This window comes from Chiloscyllium punctatum, chromosome 44 (genome assembly GCF_047496795.1).
Source record: "Chiloscyllium punctatum isolate Juve2018m chromosome 44, sChiPun1.3, whole genome shotgun sequence".
NCBI lineage: Eukaryota > Metazoa > Chordata > Chondrichthyes > Orectolobiformes > Hemiscylliidae > Chiloscyllium > Chiloscyllium punctatum.
The window spans coordinates 18,363,069-18,388,420 of record NC_092782.1 but is presented as its reverse complement, the minus strand read 5'-3'; the positions used below and the strand labels follow the sequence as shown (position 1 = coordinate 18,388,420).

The following is a 25,352-nucleotide window of genomic DNA, read 5'->3' as shown; positions in this document are numbered from 1 at the left end:
GTGGCACCACGTTAGCCAACCTCCAGTCTTCCAGCATCTCACCTGTGACTATTGATGATACAAATATCTCAGCAAGAGGCCCAACAATCCCTTCCCACAGAGTTCTAGGGTACACCACAACAGGTCCTGGGGATTTATCCACTGTTATGCATTTCAAGACATTTGGCAGCACTTCCTCTGTAATATGGATAGTTTTCAAGATGGTACCATCTACTTTCCTACATTCTATCTCTTCCATGTCTAAAGTAAATACTGATGCAAAATACTTGTTTAGTATCTCCTCCATCTCTAGCAGCTCACACATAAGCTGCCTTGCTGATCTTTTGAGGGGTCATATTGTTTCCCTAGTTACTCTTTTGTCCTTAATGTATATATAAAATCCATTTCAATTCTCCTTAACCCTATTTGCCAAAGCTATCTCATGTCTCATTTTTGCCCTCCTGATTTCCCTCTTCAGTATACTCCTACTGCCTTTATACTCTTCTAAGGATTCACTCAATCTCTGCTGCCTCTACTTGACATTTGCTTCCTTCTTCTTAACCAAAACCTCAATTTATCTAGTCACCCAGCATTCCCTACACCTACTAGCCTTTCCTTTCACCCTAACAGGAATATACTTTCGCTGGATTCTCGTTGTCTCATTCCTGAAGGCTTCCCATTTCCCAGCCATCCCTTTACCTGCGAACATATGCTCCTAATCAGCTTTTGAAAGTTCTTGCCTAAATTGGCCTTCCTCCAATTTCGAACTTCAACTTTTAGATCTGGTCTATCCTTTTCCATCATTATTTTAAATCTAATAGAATTATGGTCACTGGCCCCAAAGTGCTCCCCCACTGACACTTCAGTCATCTGCCCTGCCTTATTTCCCCAGAGTAGGTCAAGTTTTGCACCGGAGTCTGTGTGGGCGGTGTTGGTTACGGACCTTCTCTAGTAGGTGCACCTACATATTGAATCAGAACATTTTCTTGTACACATTTAACAAATTCGTCTCCATCTAAACCCGGAATACTATGGCAGTCCCAGTCTATGTTTAGAAAGTTAAAACCCCCTGCCATAACCACCCTATTATTCTTGCAAATAACTGAAATCTCCTTACAAAATTATTTCTCAATTTCCTGTTATTGGGGGGGTCTATAATGCAATCCCAATAAGGTGATCATCCCTTTCTTATTTCTCAGATTACAGTTGAGTTTCTGATCAGTGGTAATCCTCATGATGTAAATAGCTTGGAAGTCCATGATGGTAATGCCATTGATGTTAAGGGGCAACGGTTGAATTCTATCTAGTTGGAGATGGTCATTGTGTGGCTCTCATGTGGTTCTTATATATAGCACGAATGTTGCTGTGTGATCTTTTCATGCACCTTGGTTTAAGATTTCATGTGAAAGGCAGTGCCTACAATCAAGGACCCCTTTTAAGTTATTTTTGTCATGCATGGCCTGTTTGTTACAATGTGTGGTATGTTAAAATTTCTTTTGGGTGGATAATGATGTGTAATATCTTAAAGGGAATGAGCTCTGAGCTGTTTGGTGCTATCTCCTGCGCATGCATGGAGGAAATATCACTTTCTACAGTACAGCACTCCCTCAGTGGCTGCCTGGATTATGTACTGAAATCTCTGAACTGTGATTTCAACTAATGAGATTTGATACTGTGCTCTGTTGTGCTCTGTTCCACATGTCTGTCGAGGTTCAGGGGCTCGGGGATAAGTTGCTTGCTGTTGTAGTTAATGTTTGTGCTTTTATTCAGGAATTACTAAATGCACACACTGGACCAGGTTATTTGAAAAGCACCTTTGCATCGAGAAGAAAATCTTTTTCTGGCAGCTGGCGAAGATTTGCCTTGGAAGAGCAAGATGAAGACAAGATAAATAAAAAGCCCAAATCTGTGTGTTTTGTTACAGGTGAAAATTCAGTTTGTGCTTTCCCTCACTCTCCCATTTGATCCCTTTAGTCATGAGAACTATCAAACTTCTTCCCGAAAGCATTCAAAGTTTTGGCCTCAACTGCTTTCTCTGGCCCATCATTCTCTAGGTGAAGATATTTCCCCTCATCTCAGTCTTAAATTTCCTATCCCAGATAGCTGAACTGTGACTCCTGGTTCTGGACTCCCTGCAAATACTTGTGCTTTCTTCTAAACTGCAGTGAATATAGCCCTGACTAATCAAGTCTGTCCGTATGTCAGCCTTGACATCCAGGAATCAGTCAACAATCTGTACCTGAGTCTGCATCCTTGACAAATTGCTGCAAAGGTTTCTACAAATGGCATACCTCAAGCCACACTCTAATTAATGTAACACCTGATTTTACTGAAGAATCTTTTCTGTGATCGATCACCTATTGACACAACAAGATTCAACACTGACTGTAAGATTGTTATCCATTTGTTGAATTAGGCAGTTAAAAATTTCAGAGATTTACTAAGCTTTTGTTGTAAATCTGCAATACAAACATAAATTTCCACCTTTCTTTTCTAGCCCGTCTACCCGTCTAGATCCAACCCATCCTGGGGAGAACTCAACATTTTCTTTCTGTATAAAAGATGAAAACCAAAACTTGCCCATCAGGAGCACTGTAACTTAACTAAATGTCAAACAACCTGAAGGGAGAAACTCAGAGCAACTAAATAACAATGTCATGGGAGTTGGAGTTAATGAACTACAGCCTCCGCAGTGCCCACTAGACCTGTAAACCTTCAAGGGTGCTGAGGTGATTGTAACAAGGTCAGCTAGAAGGACCTTTTGGATTTTTAGTTCCCTGACTGGGGCTGTTAATCTGGTCCAATCAGCTAGCCCTGGCTGACAGATAAAGAGTGGAGTGTCATAAAAAAAAAGCGCATCAGAGATGCTAACATTCTGAGAACTAACTCTGAATGAGGCAGTACTAAAGTCAAGGCCTAAATAAAAGGTGACATGGTGACAGGGTACCAACCTCTGTGGAGTCATTTCAGTGGTGACGAGTATGGGGTAACATTTCTGAAGAAACTTGCAACAGTTATAGATTGGGTAAGCATTCCTTACATTATGTCTTTGTTTGGAAAGCTTCACTCATTTGACCCTGCCATCGAGCACTGGAGCCAGTATGGAGAAAAAATGCAGTATTTTATTCAGGCAAATTACATTGTGAAAGACAAAAACAGCAAGCAATTTTCCTGGCAGCCTGTGGAACTGTAGATTTTTCTGTCATTAGGAGCCTAACTTTCCGTATTGGGTTTTTTGACTAGGTTAAGGTAACTGGCAGAAGCCTGTGACTTTGGTTTAACCTTTAATGAGATGCTTAGGGACAATCTGGTATGTGGGATTAATGATGTAAACATGCAAAAACTGGACTTCAAAAAGGTATTCCAATTGCTTTATCATTGGAATATGCAACAAGTGGAGTGTAAAAGTTGCAGGATATTCCGATAGAAGTGGACAACTTTGCCTGTCTGACTGAACTTGGGGAACATCACTTGAGTGAAGGAAATTGCTTACCATTTCAGGCCATATCCTGATCAGTAGGACTCTAGGTCAACCCACAGCAAAACCCTAAAACAAAGCCAAGCCTTGACCAAATAGTTAAAATTTTCTTTTGGATCCTGGCCAGCTAGCCATTGTTGTTGGTAGTGGTATGTGGTCTCAAGACAGTTATAGGGCCCTACTAGACCTAAGTTGAGTAAGAGGACTCCAGGCTGGTATCTAGGAAAGTCCATCTGCATCTGGCTTGAAACAGTTAAATTGCTTAGCAACGTCAAAATCAGAACCAGTCAAGATAACCATCTGGTTAAGTAGTCATACAGTTCTATTGGAGACTGATACTGGCATGGCTGCATCAATAATCACAGAACCAATTTTTAATAAAATTTACTCTGGACTCCAGCCATTAACTTTTCGCAAGACCTTTGCTAAGTTGAGAACGTGTGCTGGGAAACCTTTACAGATTAAGGGTGCAACTTTGGTTCCAGTCTCTTATGAAAACCAGCTGGTTCATTTACTGGTATAGTAAAAGGCTTGGTGTCCAAACTTGTCTGTTTGAAATTGATTGTGAGAGATTCACCTAGATTAGCTCAACATTTTTTAATTCAAAAATGATTGCCTGAGTGAAGTCCCAGTTAAATACCCAGCAATTTTTCAGGAAGTCTTGGAACGAACAAGGGAGCCATAATTCTGCAAGACCCGCTCAGTGCCATTTGCCCTATGGACAAAAGAAGAGGCAGAATTCATATGTAAGATCCCAGTCCTTTCTCTTCATATTTTAAAAACTCTCAGGCAATTTATCAAATCTCCACTTAACAAATGACTACAAACACTCCCCACCAAAGACTGTGGAACAATAACAGAACATAAAAAGGGGAGGAAACAGGCAAGGGGCTAATTCAAAATAGAATTGGTGCAGGAAATAATGCACCCCAGTCCGGTGGTGCTCACGTGTCTGAAAAAAGGGGTCAGCAGAGTGAGCAATGTTTCTATCTTAAATATTCTTTGCTTTTTTTTTAATAGATAAATCCACCGATCAATCTGGATTAAAACAGTACATTCAACAACAGCGACAACTATTCTTGATACAGGTATGAGAACTTCCATGATACTTTCCCTCTTAATCGTCTTGAAATTGTTTGCCTCTGAAAGCTCACCTGCACCTCGTGTTGGAGAGGTGCATTGTGGCTTGGTCAGGTTTTATTGACCTGGAATGAGACAACATGACAGAGGGTCTCCAGATTCAAAATGTTAACTCTCTCTACAGATGCTACCAGACCTGCTGAGTTTCTGTAGCAACTTCTGTTTTCTTTTTATGATCGTGGGCAAGCTCTCTGATTTTCCTGCCCTTGGTATACTTGATGCAGTAGATGGAGAGTGAGAGAAAGGTCCTGCCAACCAGTCTCTGCATCTGACTGAAGCTCCTCATCCTTGGAACTTTTGAAGTGAATATCTTCTGCACCATCTCCAAAATCTGGATAAGTGTGGCAGTGAGAATTGTACTTCCAATGATTTGATAAAGGTTTACCAAACTCCCGTGGTTTTAGTGATGGTTTGAAGGGATTAAGCTTTTATTCTCCTCCATCTCCTTAAACCTGGAGGCTGTCTGAACCGTAGCAACCCTTGGAGCTCACTTCCTACAGTCTACCCTGCCTGCACACAGCCTCCATCCCTAGTGCTTCCCTTTTCCTCAACACTACAATATGGCCAAAGTTGAAAGATACTCCTTTTCCCACAGCCAGTGATAGAGGATCCTCTACCTTTTACATAGACAGGCATAGAAAATAGAGGCAGAAGTAGCCTGCTTGGTCAATCAATATAATCGTGGGCTGACCATCTAAGTCAGTATGCTGGTTCTGCTTTCTCACCAAAACCTTTGATTTCTTTAGCCCTAAAAAATTCAACTACTTTCTGCCCCCATCTGGGTATAACTCCATCTTGGAACTATTGTTACAGACCAGATAAACACCCGCCACCCCCTCCAAAATATAGCAAAGAGATAGCTAGATCTTAACTTTTATATTTATTTAAAGGCACGTGTAAGGCACTGTCGCCACTAGGCTTTACACAAAACACATTTTATTCATGCAACATAGAGCCATAGAATCCTACAGCACGGAAACAGGCCCTTTGGCCCAAAATGGTCCATGCTGATCAAACTGTCCATCCACGCTAACCCCATTTCCCTGCACTTGGCCCATATCCTTCTAAACCTTTCCTATCCATGTATTTGTCCAAATGCCTTTTAAATGTTAATGTACCTGCCTCAACCACTTCCGCTGGCAGATGGGGTGAGTGCATTCACCCTATTCATGCCTCTCATGATCCTATAAGGTCCCCCACCTCTAGAAGGTCCCCCCCTCAGTCTCCTACACTTTAAAGAAAAAAGTTCTAGCTTGTCCAACCTCTCCCTATAACTCAGACTATTGAATCCAGGCAACATCCTTGTAAATTTTTCCTGCACTCTTTCCAGTTTAATAACATCCTTCCTATAACAAGGTGACTAAAATGGAACACAATACTCCAAGTGCAGCCTCACCAACATCCTGTACAACTGCAACATAACTTCCCAACTTCTATCCTGACAGATGAAGGCCAGTGTGCCAAAAACCTTCTTTGCTGCTTTGTCTACCTGTGCCTCCTCTTTCAGAGAACCATGCACCTGAACTCCAAGATCCCTCTGTTCCGTGACACTCCTTAAGGCCCTACTATTACCAAAAAACTCCTAACTTGATTTGACTTTCCAAAATGCAAGACCTCACATTTTTCTATATTAAACTTATTTATATTCCCTCTAAAATATTGCATAGTGTTAGTGTTTTTGCTCAGCTCAAAAATCATATCCGTCTGTCAGTCCCAAAGATTAACTGTAGAACCCAATTGAATCGGTTCATGCTAATGGCCAAAGTGTTGCAGTGGTTTGTGATTGCCTTTGGCAGGATGATTGACTAGGAAACTCTCCTCTTCTCACTGCATGCCATCAAATCTGTTCAAAGAATTACATGGTGACAATCAACCTGTGTTCCTAGTTCACATTAGGAATGTGTCTTCTTGGTCAAAATGTCCTGCTGTGGGACTTGAACCTAGATCTTGTGGCTCCTGGATAGGGACACTAACCATTGTGTCACGAGACCTCTTTAATCATGTGAAGAAGATTGTTCCATTTGTAAAATTTGGGATGTGGGTGTTGATGGCTGGGACAACATTTAATGCCCTTCCCTAATTGTCCTGGAGAAGATGGTGGTGAGCAGCCCTTTTTGAACCACTAAGTCCTTGAGTTATGAGGAGTCCCACACTGCTGTGGATGATTTTTAAGCCAACAATATCCGAGTATGCACTATAGGATCGTAAAGAGGCAGCTACGGAGATAGTGGATGCATTCCTGACCCGGGTGCCAGGGTCAGGAATGTCTTGGAGCGAGTCTATAGGATTCTTAAGAGGGAGGGTGAGTAGCCAGATGTTGTGGTACACATTGGTAGCTTGGAAAAGAGATGAGGATCTGAAAAGTGAATATAGGAAGTCAGGTTGGAAGCTAAAAGGCAGGACGAGCAGATTAGTAATCTCAGGATTGCTATCAGTGCCACAGGCTAGTGAGGCTCGGAACAGAGAACGAGTGCAGCTGAATACATGGCTGCAGAGCTGGAGTAGGAGGGAGAGCTTCAGATATGTGTATCACTGGGATAGCTTCTGGAGAAGGTGGGACCTGTATGAGGAGAGTGGGATGCATCTGAACTGGAGGGGTACCAATATCCTGGGTGGGATGTTTGCTAGAGCTCTTTGGGAGAGTTTAAACTAGTTTGGCAGGGGGATAGGAACCGGAGCTACAGATCAGAGGATGGAGTAGTTGGTGAACAGGCATATACAGCGTACAGAGAGTCTGTGCGGGAGGATAGACGGTTGGTCAGGCAAAATTACAGTCAGTGTGATGGGTTGAAGTGTATCTGTTTTAACACAAGAAGTGTCAGGAATAAAGGCGATGAACTTAGAGCAGGGATCAGTACTTGGAGCTTTGATATTGTGGCCATTACAGAGACTTGGATATCACAGGGGCTTGAATGGTTGTTGGATGTTCCAGGGTTTAGATGTTTCAAAAGGAATAGGGAGGGAGGTAAAAGATGAGAGAATGGCATTACTAATTGGGATAGTATCACAGCTGCAGAAAGGGAGGTCATTGAGGAGGGTTTGTATACTGAGTCAGTATGGGTGGAAGTCAGAAACAGGAAAGGAACAGTGACTTTCTTGGGAGTTTACTATAGACCCCCTAATAGCAACAGAGACACGGGGGAGCAGAATTTGGAAAGGTGCAGAAGTAACAGGGCTGTTGATGTGGGTGACTTCAACTTCCCTAATATTGATTGGAACCTCCTGAGTGCAAATAGATTGGATGGAGCAGAGTTTTATCAGGTGTGTCCAGGAAGAATTCCTGACTCAATATGTAGATAGGCTGACTAGAGGGGAGCCTTATTGGATTTGGTGCTTGGCAATGAACCAGGTCAGGTGTCAGATTTATTGGTGGGAGAGCATTTCGGTGATAGTGATCACAACATCCTGACCATTATGATAGTCATGGAGAGGGATAGGAGCAGATGGTATTGGAAAGTATTTAATTGGGGGAGGGGGAAATTATAATCCTGTTTGGCAAGAAATATGGTGCATAAGTTGTTATGAAGGTGTCGAGGCGTATAGTACCTTTAAGAGAGTTGAAGGACTTCGAGAAATACACAGAGTAGTGGAAAATTTACAATGTAACATTTGGTTCAGCAGCTAGCAGTACATGGATTGCTTTGAGACAAAAAATAAATTCAAATTTGGCCAATCAGTTTGTTATGCCCCATGACACTAAACTCCAATCAAGTTTGAATTTAGTATTTTGTTAATATTAAAACCAATGAAACAATCTGATGCTTTGGGGTATAAATATTAAACAAATTGAACAATTGGGGGAGAACTGCCAAGCCACCAACATATGCAGACTGCCTGCAGAATAGCTCTCTTAAAGGTACCTCTATCTATCAATGACCTGGGAAATGGGAGTCCCGAAGAAGAAAAGAAGACAGAGGAAGATAAAAAGAAGATTCGACAGCTGGCTGGTTTTGAAATTTGAATGTTTTGGTAAATCATAATTGGGGGTTTTATCGGATCAGTATTATAGAAGGGAAAGTAAAAGATAGGTTGGAGAAAGGAGTTGTAAATAGTTGTTAGTTAATTATTCTCTGTCAGACTTTTAAGTAAAAATAAAGTTGTTAATTTTTACTTCAAATAGCAACTTTTGGGAATAGTTCCTTGCCTCTTGAATATTAACAGGTTACAGTGTGGCTTAAATCATTTCCATGTTGCAACTTTAAATTAGTGGGGTGGGGGGTGTTACTCCATCTCATAATATTTGGAAACAGCTATTCTCAGGGAAATGCATGACAGATATGTGGTGGTTGTTAGGGAGCACTTGCTGCAGGTGCTGGAAAGGCTTGTCCCACTGAGGCAAGGAAGGGATGGTAGTGTGAAGGAACCTTGGATGACAAAAGCTGTGGAACATCTAGTCAAGAAGAAGGAAGCTTACTTAAGGTTGAGGAATCAAGGATCAGAAAGGCTCCAGACGGTTACAAGTTAGCCAGGAAGGAACTGAATAATGGACCAATAGCTAGAAGGGGGCATGAAAAAGCCTTGATAGGTAGGGTAGGTCCTTAATGAATACTTCGCTTCAATATTCACTAATGAGAGGGACCTCGTCTTTTATGAGGATATGCTTAAACAGGTTAATGTTAAGAAGGAGGTGCCGGAAATTTTGAAAAACATGAGGACTGATAAGTCCCCTGAGCCAGACAGGATATACCCAAGGTAACTATAGAAAGTGAGGGATGCGATTGCTGCACCTTTGGCAATGATCTTTGCATCCTCACTGTCCACTGGAATAGTACCAGATGATTGGAGGATGGCAAATATTGTTCCTTTGTTCAAGGAAGGGAATAGGGATAACCTTGGGAATTGCAGACCAGTCAGTCTTATGTCTGTGGTGGGCAAATTATTGGTGAGGATTCTGAGAGACAGGATTTATGACTATTTGGAAAACCAAGTTTGATTAGAGATAGTCAGCATGGCTTTGTGAGGGGTAAGTCATGCCTCACAAGCCTTATTGAATTCTTTGAGGATGCGATAAAACACATTGATGAAGGTAGACCACCCTTGGAATATTGTGTTCAGTTCTGGTTGTTTTATTATAGGAAGGATATGGAAGGTTTCAAGAGGGTGCAGAGGAGATTTACCAGGGTGCTGCCTGGACTGGAGGGCATGTCTTATGAAGAAATGTTGAGGGAGCTAGGGCTTTTCCCATTGGAGTGAATAATGATGAGAGGTGTACAAGATGTTGAGAGGCATAGATAGAGTGGATAGCCAGAGACTCTTTTGGAAATGGGTATCAGAAGGGGGCATAATTTTGAGGTGATCAGGGGAAGCTTTAGGGGAGATGTTAGATGTAGATTTTTTATACAGAGAGTGGTAGGTGCGTGGAATGCATCGCCACCATTGGTAGTAGAGTCAGAGACATTAGGGACACTTAAGCTACTCTTGGATAGGCACATTGGTGATAGTAAAAAATAGGTTAAGTTCATCTTAGAGTAGGATAAAAGGTCGGCACAACATTGAGGGTCAAAGGGTTGATACTATGCTGTATGTGTCTTAGGCCCAACCATCTTCAGCTGCTTCATTTAATGAACTTCCCTCCATCATAAGTTCAGAAGTGGAGATGTTTGCTGATGACTGCACATTATTCAATACTATTCACAACTCCTCAGATACAGAAGTAATTACCTTCCATATGTAGCAAGATCTAGACAATATGCAGGCTTGGACTTATAAACCGCAAGTAATATTCCTGCCACACATGTGTCAGGCAATAAACACCTTCAACAAGAAACAGTCTTACCATTGATTCTTGACATTCACTGGCATTACCAATGCCGATACCCCTGCTGTCAATATCTGAAGGTTACCATTGACCACAAACTGATCTGGACTAGTCATATAAATACTGTAGCTACAAGAGCAGATCAGAGGCTAGGCCTCCCCAAAGCTTATCCACCATCTGCAAGACAAAACTCAGGAGTGTGGAAGTATATAGCCTACTTGCTTAGATGAGTGCAGTTCCAACAAGCACCTGTAAGCCCTGTACGACACGTAAGCATGACAGACTTCCTTCTCTGAAGTATATCATAAACCATTGGGGTTTTTTAACAGCAATTTGATTAATTTCAGTGTCTGCTCATCCACTAATCAATGATTAATGTATTCAAACTATTAATGAATTTAATTTCCCAACATAGCATAACAGCATTTCCTGAACCTTTTGGTTCAGTTCTATACAGTAATTACTGGGTACAGTGTCCACTCCCTACAGTCCTGTTCCGTTGTGATCTCTTGCTGTGTTAGTGGTATGAAATTGGAGCCACTGTGTGACACAGTATGGTAGAAGCAGTAAATGATTTCAGGATAGCGACTTCCCACTCGAATGGCACAATATATCTTGTGCAGTTCACTGTCGAGTGATCAGCTCTGGAATCTGTCTGTGTCCTCAAAACCCCTAACTCAAACTCTCTTGGTTGTCTGTAGTACACAGCAGGATTAAAGGAAAACTCAATAAAAGGCTTAAAAGAAGCCGCTCTCGAACAGCAGCAACGGATGATCGAGGATGAAAAGAAACTTGCAAAAAATAAACTCGCCATTGAAAATTTAATGGCAGAAAGTCAAACCAAGAGAGTACAAGCCATGTTACGGTATGTTAGAAGTTGTAGACTTTTGTGAATTCAATAAGGTTAACTAAAATATTCTCTTTGATCTGGCATTGTTCAATCACTGGAAGCTTTAAAGTGACAACATTGTGTACTGTAGTGCACAGAAATATGCAGACTGATTTTACTTTTTGGTTCAGAGATGCCGGTGTTGGACTGGGGTGTACGAAGTTAAAAATCACACAACACCAGGTTATAGTCCAACGGGTTTAATTGAAAGCACACTAGCTTTTGGAGCGACGCTGGTGTTGTGTGATTTTTAACTTTGTTTTTTGGAGTTGAAGATTGGTGGAGTGTGGGTGAAATGAGGCAAGGTGTTAGGATCAGAAAAATCTGAGTCAAAACCTACAATCAATCAGCCATAATCTTATTGAATAGTGCGGCAGGCTCAAGGAGTTGATTGGCCTACTCCTTCTCCTAATGCTTATGATCCTAGGATTTAGCCTCTACTTATTAATCTTTGTGCCACTCATTCTCTTTATGTTTACTATTTCACTTTTCTATGGCTCTACTTCCTCTCTCTGTCTCCCTAAGGATGGCACTCTCACTTCTTTATGCAGATACCTGCTGGTTTCATCAAGAGAGTTGTCTGCATGTCTCATCCTGATCCTTTGTCCGTACCTTCCCTTTGTGCCACTCAATCCTCTCAATCTGAGGAGTGTTAGTTTGAACAGGAGACAGAAGGAGCATGTTGGGATGAATAGGGTGGAAGATGGAAAGTATTGGGTTGAAGGAGTGGGAAGTGGTTACTTGGGTGAAAGCATGTTGGGGATGAATGGGAAGGGACAATGTCAGAAAGATTAGAGAGGCGGAAAGATCAATTCTTGAGGTAAATTCCACTTGCTCACAACTCTATGTTGTGAAGTTTCCCATGTACTGTCTTCTAAATATCTTAAATTTATTTCCATTTCCCCCATTACCAGGTGCTTCAACTCCTTGGAATTACCGACTTCTATCCACATAGTCCCATTCTTTCATAATTCAAAACTGTTCTAATTCCATCATTTCTGCTGTGCTGGGATGAAGATTTTAAATCTTTCTTCCATGTTCTCATACAACACAAAGCTCTAATCAATCTGTTCACCCTTTTGAAATTCTGAATATCCTTCCCATATATGAAGCCCAATATAGTGCACACTGTACTTCCAACCTGCCTGGATGGGTGCAGTTTCAACAATACACAAGAGGTTTGACACCACATAGGGCAAAGCATCCCACGTGATTGCCATCGCGTCCACTCCCTCCAACACTGATGCTTAGTGGCAGTGGTGTGTACCATCTATGAGATGTGCTATAAAAATTCACCAAAACTCCTTAGACAGCATCTTCCAAACCCATAACCACTTCCATTCAGAAGAACAAGGGCAAAGACAAGGTACATGGGAACACCATTGCTAGAATTTCCCTTCCAGGCCACTCCCAATTGTGACTTGGAAATATTTTGCCATTCCTTCAGTGTTGCTGGGTCAAAATGCTGGAATTCCCTCCCTAATGAAATTGAGGGTGTAATTATGGTCCATGGATTGCAGCGTTTCAAAAAAAGCAACTCACCACCACCTCAAGGGCTTCTGGGCAATAAATGCTGCCCCGCCAATGATATTCATATTCTGTGAAATAATAAAGAAAAACGCAGTCTAACTGAGGTCCTACCTAGGTGTTCGGTTAGTCTCATTGTTACCTTTTGATATAGGTTTTCGAAATACTTGTTCCTCTTCTTCTATATTGTCTGTGCCAAAGCCTAGAGTTTTGTTAGCTCTTTGAACCTTGTGAATTGGAGGTGCTGCCTATTGTCCTGTGAACTTGTTACCCCTTGTTTCCCTTCCCAACCCCTCTGCTCTTCAACAACATCAAGTAATTTACGCTTAGATTTTCTTTTTTTTTGTATTCTGCTTTTTTTCTAACAATGAGCTCATATAGATATTGAATTCTTCTTGTTCCACTTTAGCCATTCCTCTTTGCAGTTCTTATGTCCTTTAAAGGAAACAATATACAGCTCCTGTTTTAGTTACATGCACAAATTCCAACAGGTCCAACTCCAAATTGTTGATGTGAATGAAGACGTCCTTGCAGAGCGTTTTTACTCACTTTTCAAACTCACTGAGACATACTCAATCCAGTTTATGATCCTGCTGTTAACTTCATGTTCCTTAAGATATGGCTAAGAACTGGGGATGTGGAGATCTGTAACAAAAACAGAAATTGCTGGAGAAACTCAGCATGTCTGCCAGCATCTGAGGAGAGAAAGCAGAGTTTTGAGTCCAGTGACTCCTTTCTGAAGAAACGTCATCAGACCCAAAATGTTAACTCTGTTTTTTTCCCCCATAGATGCTGCCTGACCTGCTGAGTTTCTCCATCAGTTTCTGATTCTGTTCCATTCTCCTTAATTATTTCAGATAGACTCTTGTGTGATACCTTCTCAAAGAATCTCCACTCATTGAGGTACATTACATCCACATCAGTTCCTCCTCCACCATGCCTGCTCTCCACTTAAAGAATTATATCATGTTTTTCAAGTCCTTTTAAAATTCCTGCTGGGTATTTCTAGTGTTGTTTCTTTAAGATAAGTGGCCACTTCATCTTTAGAGTATACTTCTCCTTGTCACAGATAGTAAAACCAACTGGTCTGAGATTCCCTGAATTAACACTCTTCTTATAAATAGATACTGACACTTCTATCATACTGACCATTCTCCAGTCCTCCAACTCACAATGACACTCAATTGAGCCTGACATTTTACTTTGCAAAACAGTGAAATTAATAAGAGACAAACAATGTGTCACTTTCAGAGCCTGCTCCTTTACTTATATAAAACTTCCCCTTTATCCATAATAACATGGGGGTAGAAGAGGGGAGTGGGACTATTTAGATGGCTCCTTTGCCCAAACAATAGACAGAATCACTTCCTCCTATGCACCTTGTGTGACTCTGTAAAGATTTTTTATAAATGGTGCTAACCTTTTAATTCTTTTTAGGGCAGAAGAAACTGCAAATGATAATCGTCTTGCAATGGAGCAAATAGAAAAACTTACTGAGGAAGTGCAAAGTCTTAAAAGGTGTGCAACATTTATTTTGAATGTCGAGGTATGATACTATATCTTGTAACTATACCATGTAAAAGCTGCTCTCTGGTATTCATTAGAATCCCTAATTGCGAGAATTAATAACATGAATTGTATTTAGTGGACAAGGTCATGCTACTGAGTCAGATATTCCTGGAGAATTATTTTCATTTGATCCAGGGATATGGGGATTACTGGCTAAGCCAACTTTCTATTGGCCTTGTGAATATGATGATGAGCTACCATTTTTGAGCTGCAATCCACAAGACGTAGGGAAACCTAGATTGCCATTAAAGAGGGTTCCAGGATTTTGACCCAATAACTCTGAAGGAATGGTGATTCCAGTTCAGTAATGGAGAGACTCCAGGACAGCTTCTCTTGAACATATCACAACCAAATGTTTATTCATGCTTTAGAAAGTACAAGTCTCCTAGCATGATCACATGGATTGTAGTGGTTCAAGAAGGCAGCTCACTATCATGTTCTCACAAGCATCTAGAGATAGGCAATAAATGTTGGACCAGTCCATATCCCGTGAGTGAACAGAAATAAAACCTTTTGAAGTCAGGCCAACAATCTGCCTCTTGTGCTCAATATGGTGCTCCAGTCTCTGAAGTAGCCTTCTGTCTTGCATCACAACCCTGAGTGTTAACACCTCAATCAGGTAATTTTGTTGATCACCACCATTGAACAACCTACTTCACCTGTTTTTTTTTTAACATTGTATAGTGTAATTGGAAAACAGCAGCAAGAACTGGATTATTGTATAACTGCAAAGATGTTTTTTGAAAAACTTGCACCCAAGGAATGGAAGGAGAAAAGAAAAGAGAAAATGATTGAGAGTGACGTCAGAAAGGAAGCTATTCCGCTTGACTCTCTTACTGTAACTTCTACCAGTGGTATGTTATTTTGCTTGTCTCATGTAAAATATTTTGTTCTTCATAGAATGATATGATTCTAAAGTCCTAATAACAATTACAAGATGGGAATGGTGTGTGGGAGAAGAAGGACCAGAGGTAGCTGGAGAGATACGTCAGCCATTCAAGAGAGCCTCTTAGTCGAAAATGCCCAGGTTCAGCTTTGTTTCCATATACTAGATTACGGAAGACCTATAATGTACATTATATACTGATGTTGCTAACATGGTGGTCCATAAACAGCAATTACATCCCCTCTTAATATCAACTGACTTAACATTGTTTCACCTTAACATTATTGATGATAAAGTTGATGATGATCATTTAATGTTATCAGTTTCGCTTTATGTCAGTTTCATTCTAACAACATTTAAGTAATTTTCTGTCTGTGGTCTGCTTGTCCAGCTGACCTTACCCCATCTCGCCTGCTTCCACCCTGCCCCTCAGAACCTCTTCCAACCAAACTCCACTATCTCTGCCAATCTTGCCTTTCTGTCACGCTATGGCACCCCCCCCCCCCCCCCCCCCCGCCCCCGGCCTCCTTCTTTTCCTTCTTCATGACCTTGCTTTTTGGCATTGCTCTGTCCTGGTTCTGCCTCCAGCCCCAGCTGCGCCTGCTGCCTCTGTTCTTATCTGAGGCTCAGGTTTGTTCTTCTATTCGTTATTGGCTTTGTTCTGGTGGCAGAAGTCAGTCATTGGATGTAGTTCTGGGAGTTCTGCTTCCTGCATGACAAACCTCTGCATGACATCGAAGTTAATCAGTCTGGCTTAATAAAAATGGATATTTAGTGATGTATTTTACTTTGCTAGCTAATTCAGTTAGGAATGTAGTGTTGCACAAGAATGATACATTATTTTAACTTTTACATTTTCTTTGTGGTGAGAAATAACTCACAGAACCTAATTATGTCTTTATCATTGATTCCTGAAGGAAACCATGATTAAGTTCAAAGTTGTTTCACTTAAAGTTGTGATTTTCAGGGATGCAACTATAAGTAAGGTTTACTCTTCAGCAATCAAATTTATTTCTTGAAAATATTTATAATGCGATTTTTGTTTTATTCCAAATGTTTTAACTTAGTTGTGTTGCCTCTTGGTGATGTTAATTTCATGCAATTGAACATCGCTACAATTCTTTGGCAGCGATTCTTTTCAAACACTACCTTTTTTTAGTGAGTATATTCCAAGAGGCCCAGATTCAAGTCCCACCTGTTCCAGAAGTGTGTAAGAACAGCTCTGAACATGTTTATTAGAAAATAGGTTAAATGTACCTTTTAGATGATAAATTTTATGGAATTTACAATGTTCCAAGTACCCTGGCTTTCAGTTTGACTTCCCAGTGTGTGAGGTATAGGATGAAACCAAAGCCAGATTATACTTACTTTATATAGTCTATTAGCTTCCAAATGAAAGTTACAGCAAAGGAACAGGCCCTTCAGTCCTCCAAGCCTGCACTGATCCAGATCCTCTATCTAAATCTGTTCTATTTTCTAAGGATCTGTATCCCTCTTCTCCCTGTCTATTCATTTATCTGTCTAGGTAGGTCTTAAGTAATGCTATCATGCCCTTCTCTACCACCTCCATGGGCAACGCGCTCCAGGAACCCACCACCCTATGCGTAAAGAACTTTCCATGCGTATCTCCTTTAAACTTTTCCACTCTCACCTTGAACTCAGGACCCGTAGTAATTGAGTCCCCCACTCTGGGGGTAAACGCTTCTTGCTATTCAATCTGTCTATACCTCTCATGACTTTGTAGATGTCAATCAGGTCCCCACCCCCCTCATGATCTGTCTAATGAAAATAATCCTAATCTACTCAACCTCCCTTCATAGCTGGTTCCCTCCATTCCAGGGAGCATCCTGGTTAACCTCCTCTGCACCGTCTCCAAAGCATCCACATCCTTCTGGTAATGTGGTGACCAGAACTGTACATAGTATTCCAAATATGGCCGAACCAAAGTCTTATACAACTGTAACATGACCTGCCAAATCTTGTACTCAACACTCCGTCTGATGAAGGCATGCCGTATACCTTCTTGACCACTCTATCGACCTGTGTTGCCACCTGCAGGGTACAATGGACCTGAACACCCAGATCTCTCTGTACATCAGTTTTCCCTAGGGCTTTTCCATTTCCCATATAGTTCATTCATGAGTTGGATCTTCCAAAATGTACCACCTCACATTTGCCCAGATTGAAATCTATGTGCCATTTCTCTGACCAACTCTCCAATCTATCAAATTCTGCTGCATTCTCTGACAATCCCCTTCGTTATCTACTTTGCTAACAATCTTAGTGTCATCTGCAAACTTGCTAATCAGACCACCTATACCTTCCTCCAGACCATGTATGTAAATCACAAACAACAGTGGTCCCAACACAGATCCCTGTGGGACACCACTGGTCACAGTTCTCCATTTTGAGAAACTGCCTTCTACTACTACTCTGTGTCCTGCTGCCCAGCCAGTTCTCTATCCATCTAGCTAGTACACCCAGGACCCCATATGACTTCACTTTCTCCATCAGCCTACCATGGGGAATCTTATCAAATGCCTATCTACAGCCCTTCCCTCATCAATCAACTTTGTCAGTTCCTCAAAGAATTATATTAAGTTGGTAAGACATGACTTTCCCTGCACAAAACCATGCTTACTATCACTGATAAGCCCATTTTCTTCCAAATGTAAATAGATCCTATCCCACAGTATCTTCTCCAGTAGCTTCCCTACCATTGATGTCAGGTTCACCAGTCTATAATTACCTGGATTATCCTTGCTCCCCTTCTGAAACAAGGGGTCAACATTAGCAATTCTCCAGTTCTCCGGGACCTCACCTGTGTTCAAGGATGTTGCAGAGGTATCTGTTAAGGCCCCAGCTATTTCCTCTCTCGTTTCCCTCCATAACATGAAACTTGTCCACCTTAATGCCTTTTAGAATACCCAGTGGGCGGCACGGTGGCACAGTGGTTAGCACTGCTGCCTCACAGCGCCAGAGACCCGAGTTCAATTCCCGACTCAGGCGACTGACTGTGTGGAGTTTGTACATTCTCCCCGTGTCTGCGTGGGTTTCCTCCGGGTGCTCTGGTTTCCTCCCACAGTCCAAAGATGTGCAGGTCAGGTGAATTGGCCATGCTAAATTGCCCGTAGTGTTAGGTTAGGGATATGGGTGGGTTGCGCTTCGGCGGGTCGGTGTGGACTTGTTGGGCCGAAGGACCTGTTTCCACACTGTAAGTAATCTAATCTAATCTAATACTTCCTCCCTCCTTATGCCGACTTGACCTAGAGTAATCAAAGTTAAAAATCACACAACACCAGGTTGTAGTCCAACAGGTTTATTTGGAAACACTAGCTTTTGGAGCGCTGCTCCTTCATCAGGTGATTGATGAAGGAGCATCAACGTCTGATGAAGGAGCAGCACTCCGAAAGCTAGTGCTTCCAAATAAACCTGTTGGACTATAACCTGGTGTTGTGTGATTTTTAACTTTGTACACCCCAGTCCAACACCAGAACCTCCAAATCATAGAGTAATCAAACACCTCTCCCTAAACTCAACGTCCATCATGTCTCTCTCCTCGGTGAATATCGGCGCAAGTACTCATTAAGAACCTCACCCATTTTCTCTGACACCATGCATAACTTTTCTCCTTTGTCCTTGAGTGGGCCAGCCCTTTCTCTAGTTACCTTGTTGTTCCTTGTATACAAATAAAAGGCTTTGGGATTTTCCTTAACCTTGTTTGCTAAAGATATTTCATGATCCATTTTAACCCTCTTAATTCCTCATTTTAGATTGGTCCTAGTTTCCCAAAATTCCTCCAAAGCTTGGTCTGTTTTCAGTCGCCTAGACCTTATGTATGCTTCCTTTTTCCTGTTAGCTAGTCTCACAATTTCACCTGTCATCAATGGTTCCTAATCTTCCCATTTCCATCCCTCATTTTCACAGAGACATGTATGTCTTGCACTCTAATCAACCTCTCTTTAAAAGCTTCTCACGTATCCAAGGTGGATCTGCCTCAAACAGCTGCTCCCAATCCACATTCAGCCGAGCAGCATCAGGAGGTGGAGAAGTCAACGTTTCGGGTGTAACCCCTCTTCAGGACTGAGGGAGGGTGTTGGGGGAGTTGCAGATAAAGGGAGTGGTGGGGGTATGGTGGTGAAGTGAGGATAGGTGAAAACAGGTAGAGGGTACGACTTGGTTGGTCAATGGGAGGAATGAATCCGGTTGGTGGCAGGGAACAGTGAAAGGGATGAGGAGGGGCTGGGAAAGGAGTTGGATGGGAAGGGAGGTTATTTGAAATTGGTGAACTCAGTATTGAGTCCTCCAGGCTGTAGGTTGCCCAGGCGGAAGGTGATGTGTTCCTCCTATTTGTGTTGGAGTTTGTTTTGGCAATGGAGGAGGCCAAGGATGGTCATGTAGGAAAAGAAATGGTTGGGGGAATTGAAATGGGTGGTGACTGGGAGGTTTGGTCAGCCCCTGCAGTATCAGCTGCGATGCTCAGTGAACCGTTCCTTAAGTTAATCTTTTCCGGTTGTAGGCGAAGGTACCTGGGGGTTCAGAGGGGGTTGGTGGGGAGAGTAGCGCAAACCAAGGACTGAGAAGGAATGGCCCTTGTGGAAGACAGAAAGGGTTGGGGAGGGTAAGATGTTCTTGGTGGTGAGGTCTAGTTGGAGTTTGCAGGGAGTGTTTAAGGATGATGCATTGGATGCGGAGACTGGTGGGGTGGTAGGGGAGGACAAGGTGGACTGTCTTTATTGCATTGGGAGGGGGTGGTTTAGAGCAGGGAAATGGAGGTGGTGCGGCAGAGGGCTGTCTGGATGATGGGGGGAGGAAAAACATGTTCAAAATAGGTGAACATCTGGGATGCTCGCGAGTGGAATGTCTCTTCATCCGAGCAAATGCGGTGGAGGAATTGGGAGAATGAGATGGAGTTCTTGCATGATACTGGGGTGAGAGGAGGTGTAGTCCAGGTAGTTATGAGAGTGTGTAGGTCTGTAATGAACGTCCATTTGGAGACTATTGCCGGAGATGGAAATGGTGAGGTCAAGAAAGGGGAGTAAGGTGTCCAAGATGGACCAAGTCAACTTGAAGGCGGGGTGGAATTTGTGGGCAAAGTTGATAAACTATCATCCCTTCCACTACTCCCAGCCACCAACCGGATTCATTCCTCCCATTGACCAATCAGGTCATACCCTCTACCTGTCTTCACCTATCCCCACTTCACCACCCTGCCCCGCCACCCCTGTTATCTGCAGCTCCCCCCACACCCACCCCAAGTCCTGAAGAAGGGTTACATCTGAAACATCAACTTCTCCACCTCTTGATGCTGCCCGGTTTGATGTGTTCTTCCAGCTTCCTGCCTATCTATTTTGGATTCCAGCATCTGCAGTTTTTTTTTGTCCCCAGTCCACATTCCCCAGCTCCTGCCGAATTTTGGTTTAGTTGACCTTCCCACAATTTAGCACTCTTCCTTTAGGACCACTCCTGTCTTCGTCCATGAGTATTCCAAAACTTACAGAATTGTGATCACTATTCCCAAAGTAATCTTCAACCACCTGGCCAGGCCCATTCCCCAACACCAGGTCCAGTCTGACCCATTCCCGAGTTGGACTATTTACATACTGCTCTATAAAACCCTCCTGGATGTTCCTTACAAATTCTGCTCTATCTAGACCTCTAACACTAAATGAATCCCAGTCAATATTGGGAAAATTATAACCTCCCATTGATATCACCCTGTTGCTCCTACATCTTTCCATAATCTGTTTACATTTTTGTATCTCTATGTCACACTCACTGTTGGGAGGCCTGTAGTACAGCCCCAACATTGTTACTGCACCCTTCCTATTTCTGAGCACTGCCCATATTGCCTCACTGCTTGAGTCCTCCATACTGCCCTCCTTCAGCACTGCTGTGATATCCTCTCTGACCAGTAATGCAACCTCCCCCACCCCTTTTACCTCTCTCTCTCTATCCTGCCTGAAGTGTGTATATCCTGGGATATTTAGTTACAAATCATGCCCTTTTCTCAACCAAGTCTCAGTAATAGCAATACCATCATACTTCCAGGTACTAATCCTGGCCCTAAGTTCATCTGCCTTACCTACTACACTTCTCGCATTAAAACAGTGGACGTCAGATCATCTGTTCCTTTGCACTCATCATTTTCTCCCTGCCTACTCTTCTCCATTAGTCATGCTGACTTCAGTATCTAGTTCCTTACAAGCTTTAGTAACTACTTCCTTCCTGTCCACTACTTCCTTCCTGTCCACATTTGGTTCCCATCTGCCACATTAGTTTAAACCCTCCTCAACAGCGTTAGCAAAAGAACCTCCGAGGACATTGGTGCCAGTCCTGCCCAGATGTAGACCATCCAATTTGTAATAGTCCCACCTCTCCCAGAAGTGGTCCCAATGTCCCAAAAATCTGAACCCGTTCTTCTTGCACCATCTCTCAAGTCACTCATTCATCCTGCCTGTTCTTTAGTTTCTACTCTGACTAGCGTGTGGCACTGGTAGCAATCCTGAGATTACTATCTCTGAGGTTCTACTTTTTAACTTGGTTCCTAACTCCCTAAACTCTGCTTGTAGGACCTCATCCTGTTTTGTCAACCTATATCATTGGTGCCTATATGCACCACAACAGCTGGCTGTTCACCCTCCCCTATCAGAATGTCCTGCAGCCGATCTGAGACATCCCTGACCTGAGGCAACGTACCATTCTGGAGTCTCATTTTCGACCACAGAACCGCCTATCTACTCATCTTATAGTTGAATCCCCTATGAATATAGCCCTTCCACTCTTTTTCCTGCATTTCTGTACAGCAGAGCCAGCCACGGTGCCATGAACCTGGCTTCTGCTGCCCTCCCCTGGTGAGCCATCTCCCCCAACCGTATCCAAAATGGTATACCTGTTTTGGAGGGAGATGACCACAGGAGACACCTGCACTGTCCTCCTGCTCTTTCTCTGCCTTTCGGTCACCCATTTCTTTTCTCCCTCAGCAATCCTAATCTGTGGTGCAACCGATTCACTAAACGTGCTATCCACAACCTCATTGGCATCGCGGATGCTGCAAAGGGAGTCCATCTGCAGCTCCAGAGTCATCATGCGGTCTAACAAGAGCTGGAGCTGGACACACTTCCTGCGCAGGAAGGAGGCAGGGACATCAGCCTCATCCCTGACCCCTCATGTTGAAGAAGAGAAGCATAACACAAATTGTTTTTACAGAACCTCTTGCTCCATGAACATAATGTGCTGTATTTCTGATGAAACACATCTTCATCCACTGCATTCTGTGGAATCACTAGAGAAAGTCAAGTTCTTGACATTTCTGAATAAAAGCCTAAAGAACTACAGACACTCTAAATTGAAAACAAATACAGAAATTGCTGAAAAAGCTCACCAGATCTGGCAGCATCGGTGGAGAAAAGTTAACTCATTAACTTTCGGTCAAGTGACCCTTCCTTAGAACTCCAGGCCACCAACAATTGATGAGTAATTACAGAATCAAAGATAAAGCATAGAAGGGGGCCATTTGACCATTGTACCCGGTTCTTTAAAGAGCTATCTAATTGGCTGCACTTTGCCAGGCTGTTTTTTCATGTCCACGTAAGCCTTTCCTTTTCTGTATGTATTCAATTGCCTTTTCAAAGAGAATTCATAATGTCTAATAATGTAGAAATATAACTCACATTGCTTCATCAAGGTTTGAGGGACAGTTACTTTTACAGGCAATAATAATTAGTTCACAAGACCTCTGTAAGCAAGGTCACATGTTCCTTGTATTCATCAGTCAATGGTATGTTGTGCACAGAGCTCAAAATATACAAAGTGCAACAAATCATTAATTTTTAATCATTGTTTTGCTTGTCACACTTTAGAACGGCAAAGTCGTAAAGCAAGCAGGCCAAAAACGAAAAGCTCACGGTTGAGCCCAAAACATTCAGCAGCCACGCAGGTCACTTCCTGGATGGAGAAAGGGTAAGGGAACCCAACATAAAGAAAGAGCACCAGAAGAACTAGAAATGCTGGGATTCCTAGTCTACTCCTGCCAGGGAGTGACTTTTAAAAAGTACAACAGCTTGCAGCATTTGTTGGTGACTTTACACTGAGGGATTTAAATGGCTACAAGAACAGGTCAGTAGCCAGGAATCCTGCAGCAAGTAACTCACCTGCTGACTCACCATCGCATGCCCGTCATCTATAAGGCACAAGTCAGGAGTGCAGTGCAATACTCCCCAGTTGCCTGGATGGGTGCAGCTTCCACTACACTCAAGAAGCTTGATACCAAACAGCCTGCTTGATTGACACCACATCCACTAGCATCCATTCCCTCCATCACTGATGCTCAGTAGCAGCAGTGTGTACTATCTGCAAGATTCACTGCAGAAATTCACCAATGCTGCTTAGAAAGCACCTTCCAAACCCATGATCAGTTGCATGTAGAAGGACAATGGGAACACCAGCCCACCTCCAAACCACTCACCATTCAGACTTGGAAATATGTTGCAGTTCCTTCAGTGTCACTGGTTCAAAATCCTGTAACTCCCTCCACAAGGGCACTGTGAATCAACCCACAGCACATGGTTTGCAGTGGTTAATGAAGGCAGCTCGTCAGCTTCTCAAGGACAGTTACAATGGTTGGGCAATAAATACTGTTTTCGCCTGTTATTCCTGTATCCCATGAACAAGTAAAAAGGTTCAAATTATGATAAGTAACCAAAAGCTTGGTTAAAGGTTAGTAGACGGATGTAGGTAAATTGGGTGAGTGGGTGCACAAAATGTGAGAAATGTGTGAAAATCTGAAATGATCTCTGTCAGGAAGAATGAAATGCATTGTATTTCCAAACTGAGAATAAGTGCAGAATTGCAGATGGAGCTAGGTTATCTCGTACTCGAGTCACAAATAATCAAAAGGCTAATGGAATGGTATCCTTTATTATGTGAGGAATTGAACGTAAAAGTAAGGACATTATGTTTCAGTTATATAGTATGTTGATGAGACACCATCTCGAACTAACTGAAAAGTCTAAGGCTGTGAATAACTTGGAGAAGCTAAAGAACTTGGTATTTTCCAGACTGTGGCCAGACTGTGAAGTGGAGAATCGTTAGTCAGTTGTGAAGGAACGAACTCTGGAAAGCTACATTAGCAGGATTGTTGTGAGCCAAAGGAGAGATGATTCATGGGCATCTTTCTTTCTGTGACTGAATGAGTGAAACTGGAGGGTGAAAGCTGTCATCTGATAGGACCTATTGATGAGTGAAGTACTGTGGAACTGTGTAGCTATGTAGTGTCACATTTGTGTGGGGAGTGTTGGGTTATTTGTGGTTCTCTAAGGGATATCTTTGTCACAAAATCTTTTCATCAGTATGTTTAGTTTTAAGTTGCAGCTAGTTCTTCTACAACATGCATCAGCGCAAATTAGCTATAATGCAATTGATGAATTGTGGAAGTTGTTTGCATAACATAGACTTTCTGCTGAATGGGTATGGAAGGTTTCCATAGTGTGATGTTCTGCAGCGTCATTTCTATAGTGATTTCCAATAGCACGTTTTTTTTATAGTGTGAGGTTGCACAGGAATACAACTGTCGAGCAGAGTGACCTGTTTGCCTGCTAATTCATGTTTAGTTTATGTTGATTCTGATCTGTGTTAATGTAAAACTTACATAAAGTAATATCACGTTGACAGTTTCTCCTATGAGGTCATTTGGTTAGTTTGATTGATGGTTCTCTGTGGGGATCATCACAGATTCTGAACAAATTCATAATGATTATCAGCCAAAAGGCCTTTTGAAAATACTCTCTTACAAATATTATATCCATCCCACTGCTCAAATATGCATCAGTAATTTTGATTCAAAGACAAAGAAATCTTTCTGTAATGATTGTAAAGAGGTCAGCCAGGTGGACCTCATAAAATATGAGGACAGCATGATTACCCAGTGGTTAACACTGGTGCCTCACAGCACCAGGATCCGGGTTCGATTCTGGCCTTGGGCAACTGTATGTGGAGTTTGCACATTCTCCCGTGTCTGCATGGGTTTCCTCTGGGTGCTCTGGTTTCCTCCCACAGTCCAAAGGTTAGATGGATTGACCATGCTAAATTACCCATTGTGTCCAGAAATGGGTAGGGGAATGGGTCT

At 42.4% G+C, this 25,352-nt stretch overlaps 1 protein-coding gene across 2 annotated transcripts in view; it reads left to right on the top strand.

Moving 5' to 3' along the window:
• LOC140466773 (coiled-coil domain-containing protein 38-like) overlaps positions 1 to 25,352 on the top strand; it is a 66,450-nt gene that overhangs the window by 15,391 nt on the left and 25,707 nt on the right. For both annotated transcript variants that reach the window (XM_072562390.1, XM_072562389.1), the window contains exons 4-9: positions 1,750 to 1,903; positions 4,478 to 4,545; positions 11,057 to 11,220; positions 14,209 to 14,289; positions 15,025 to 15,194; positions 23,089 to 23,188. In XM_072562390.1, coding sequence (XP_072418491.1) covers positions 1,750 to 1,903; positions 4,478 to 4,545; positions 11,057 to 11,220; positions 14,209 to 14,289; positions 15,025 to 15,194; positions 23,089 to 23,188 — 737 coding nt within the window. The remainder of the gene's footprint in view (positions 1 to 1,749; positions 1,904 to 4,477; positions 4,546 to 11,056; positions 11,221 to 14,208; positions 14,290 to 15,024; positions 15,195 to 23,088; positions 23,189 to 25,352) is intronic.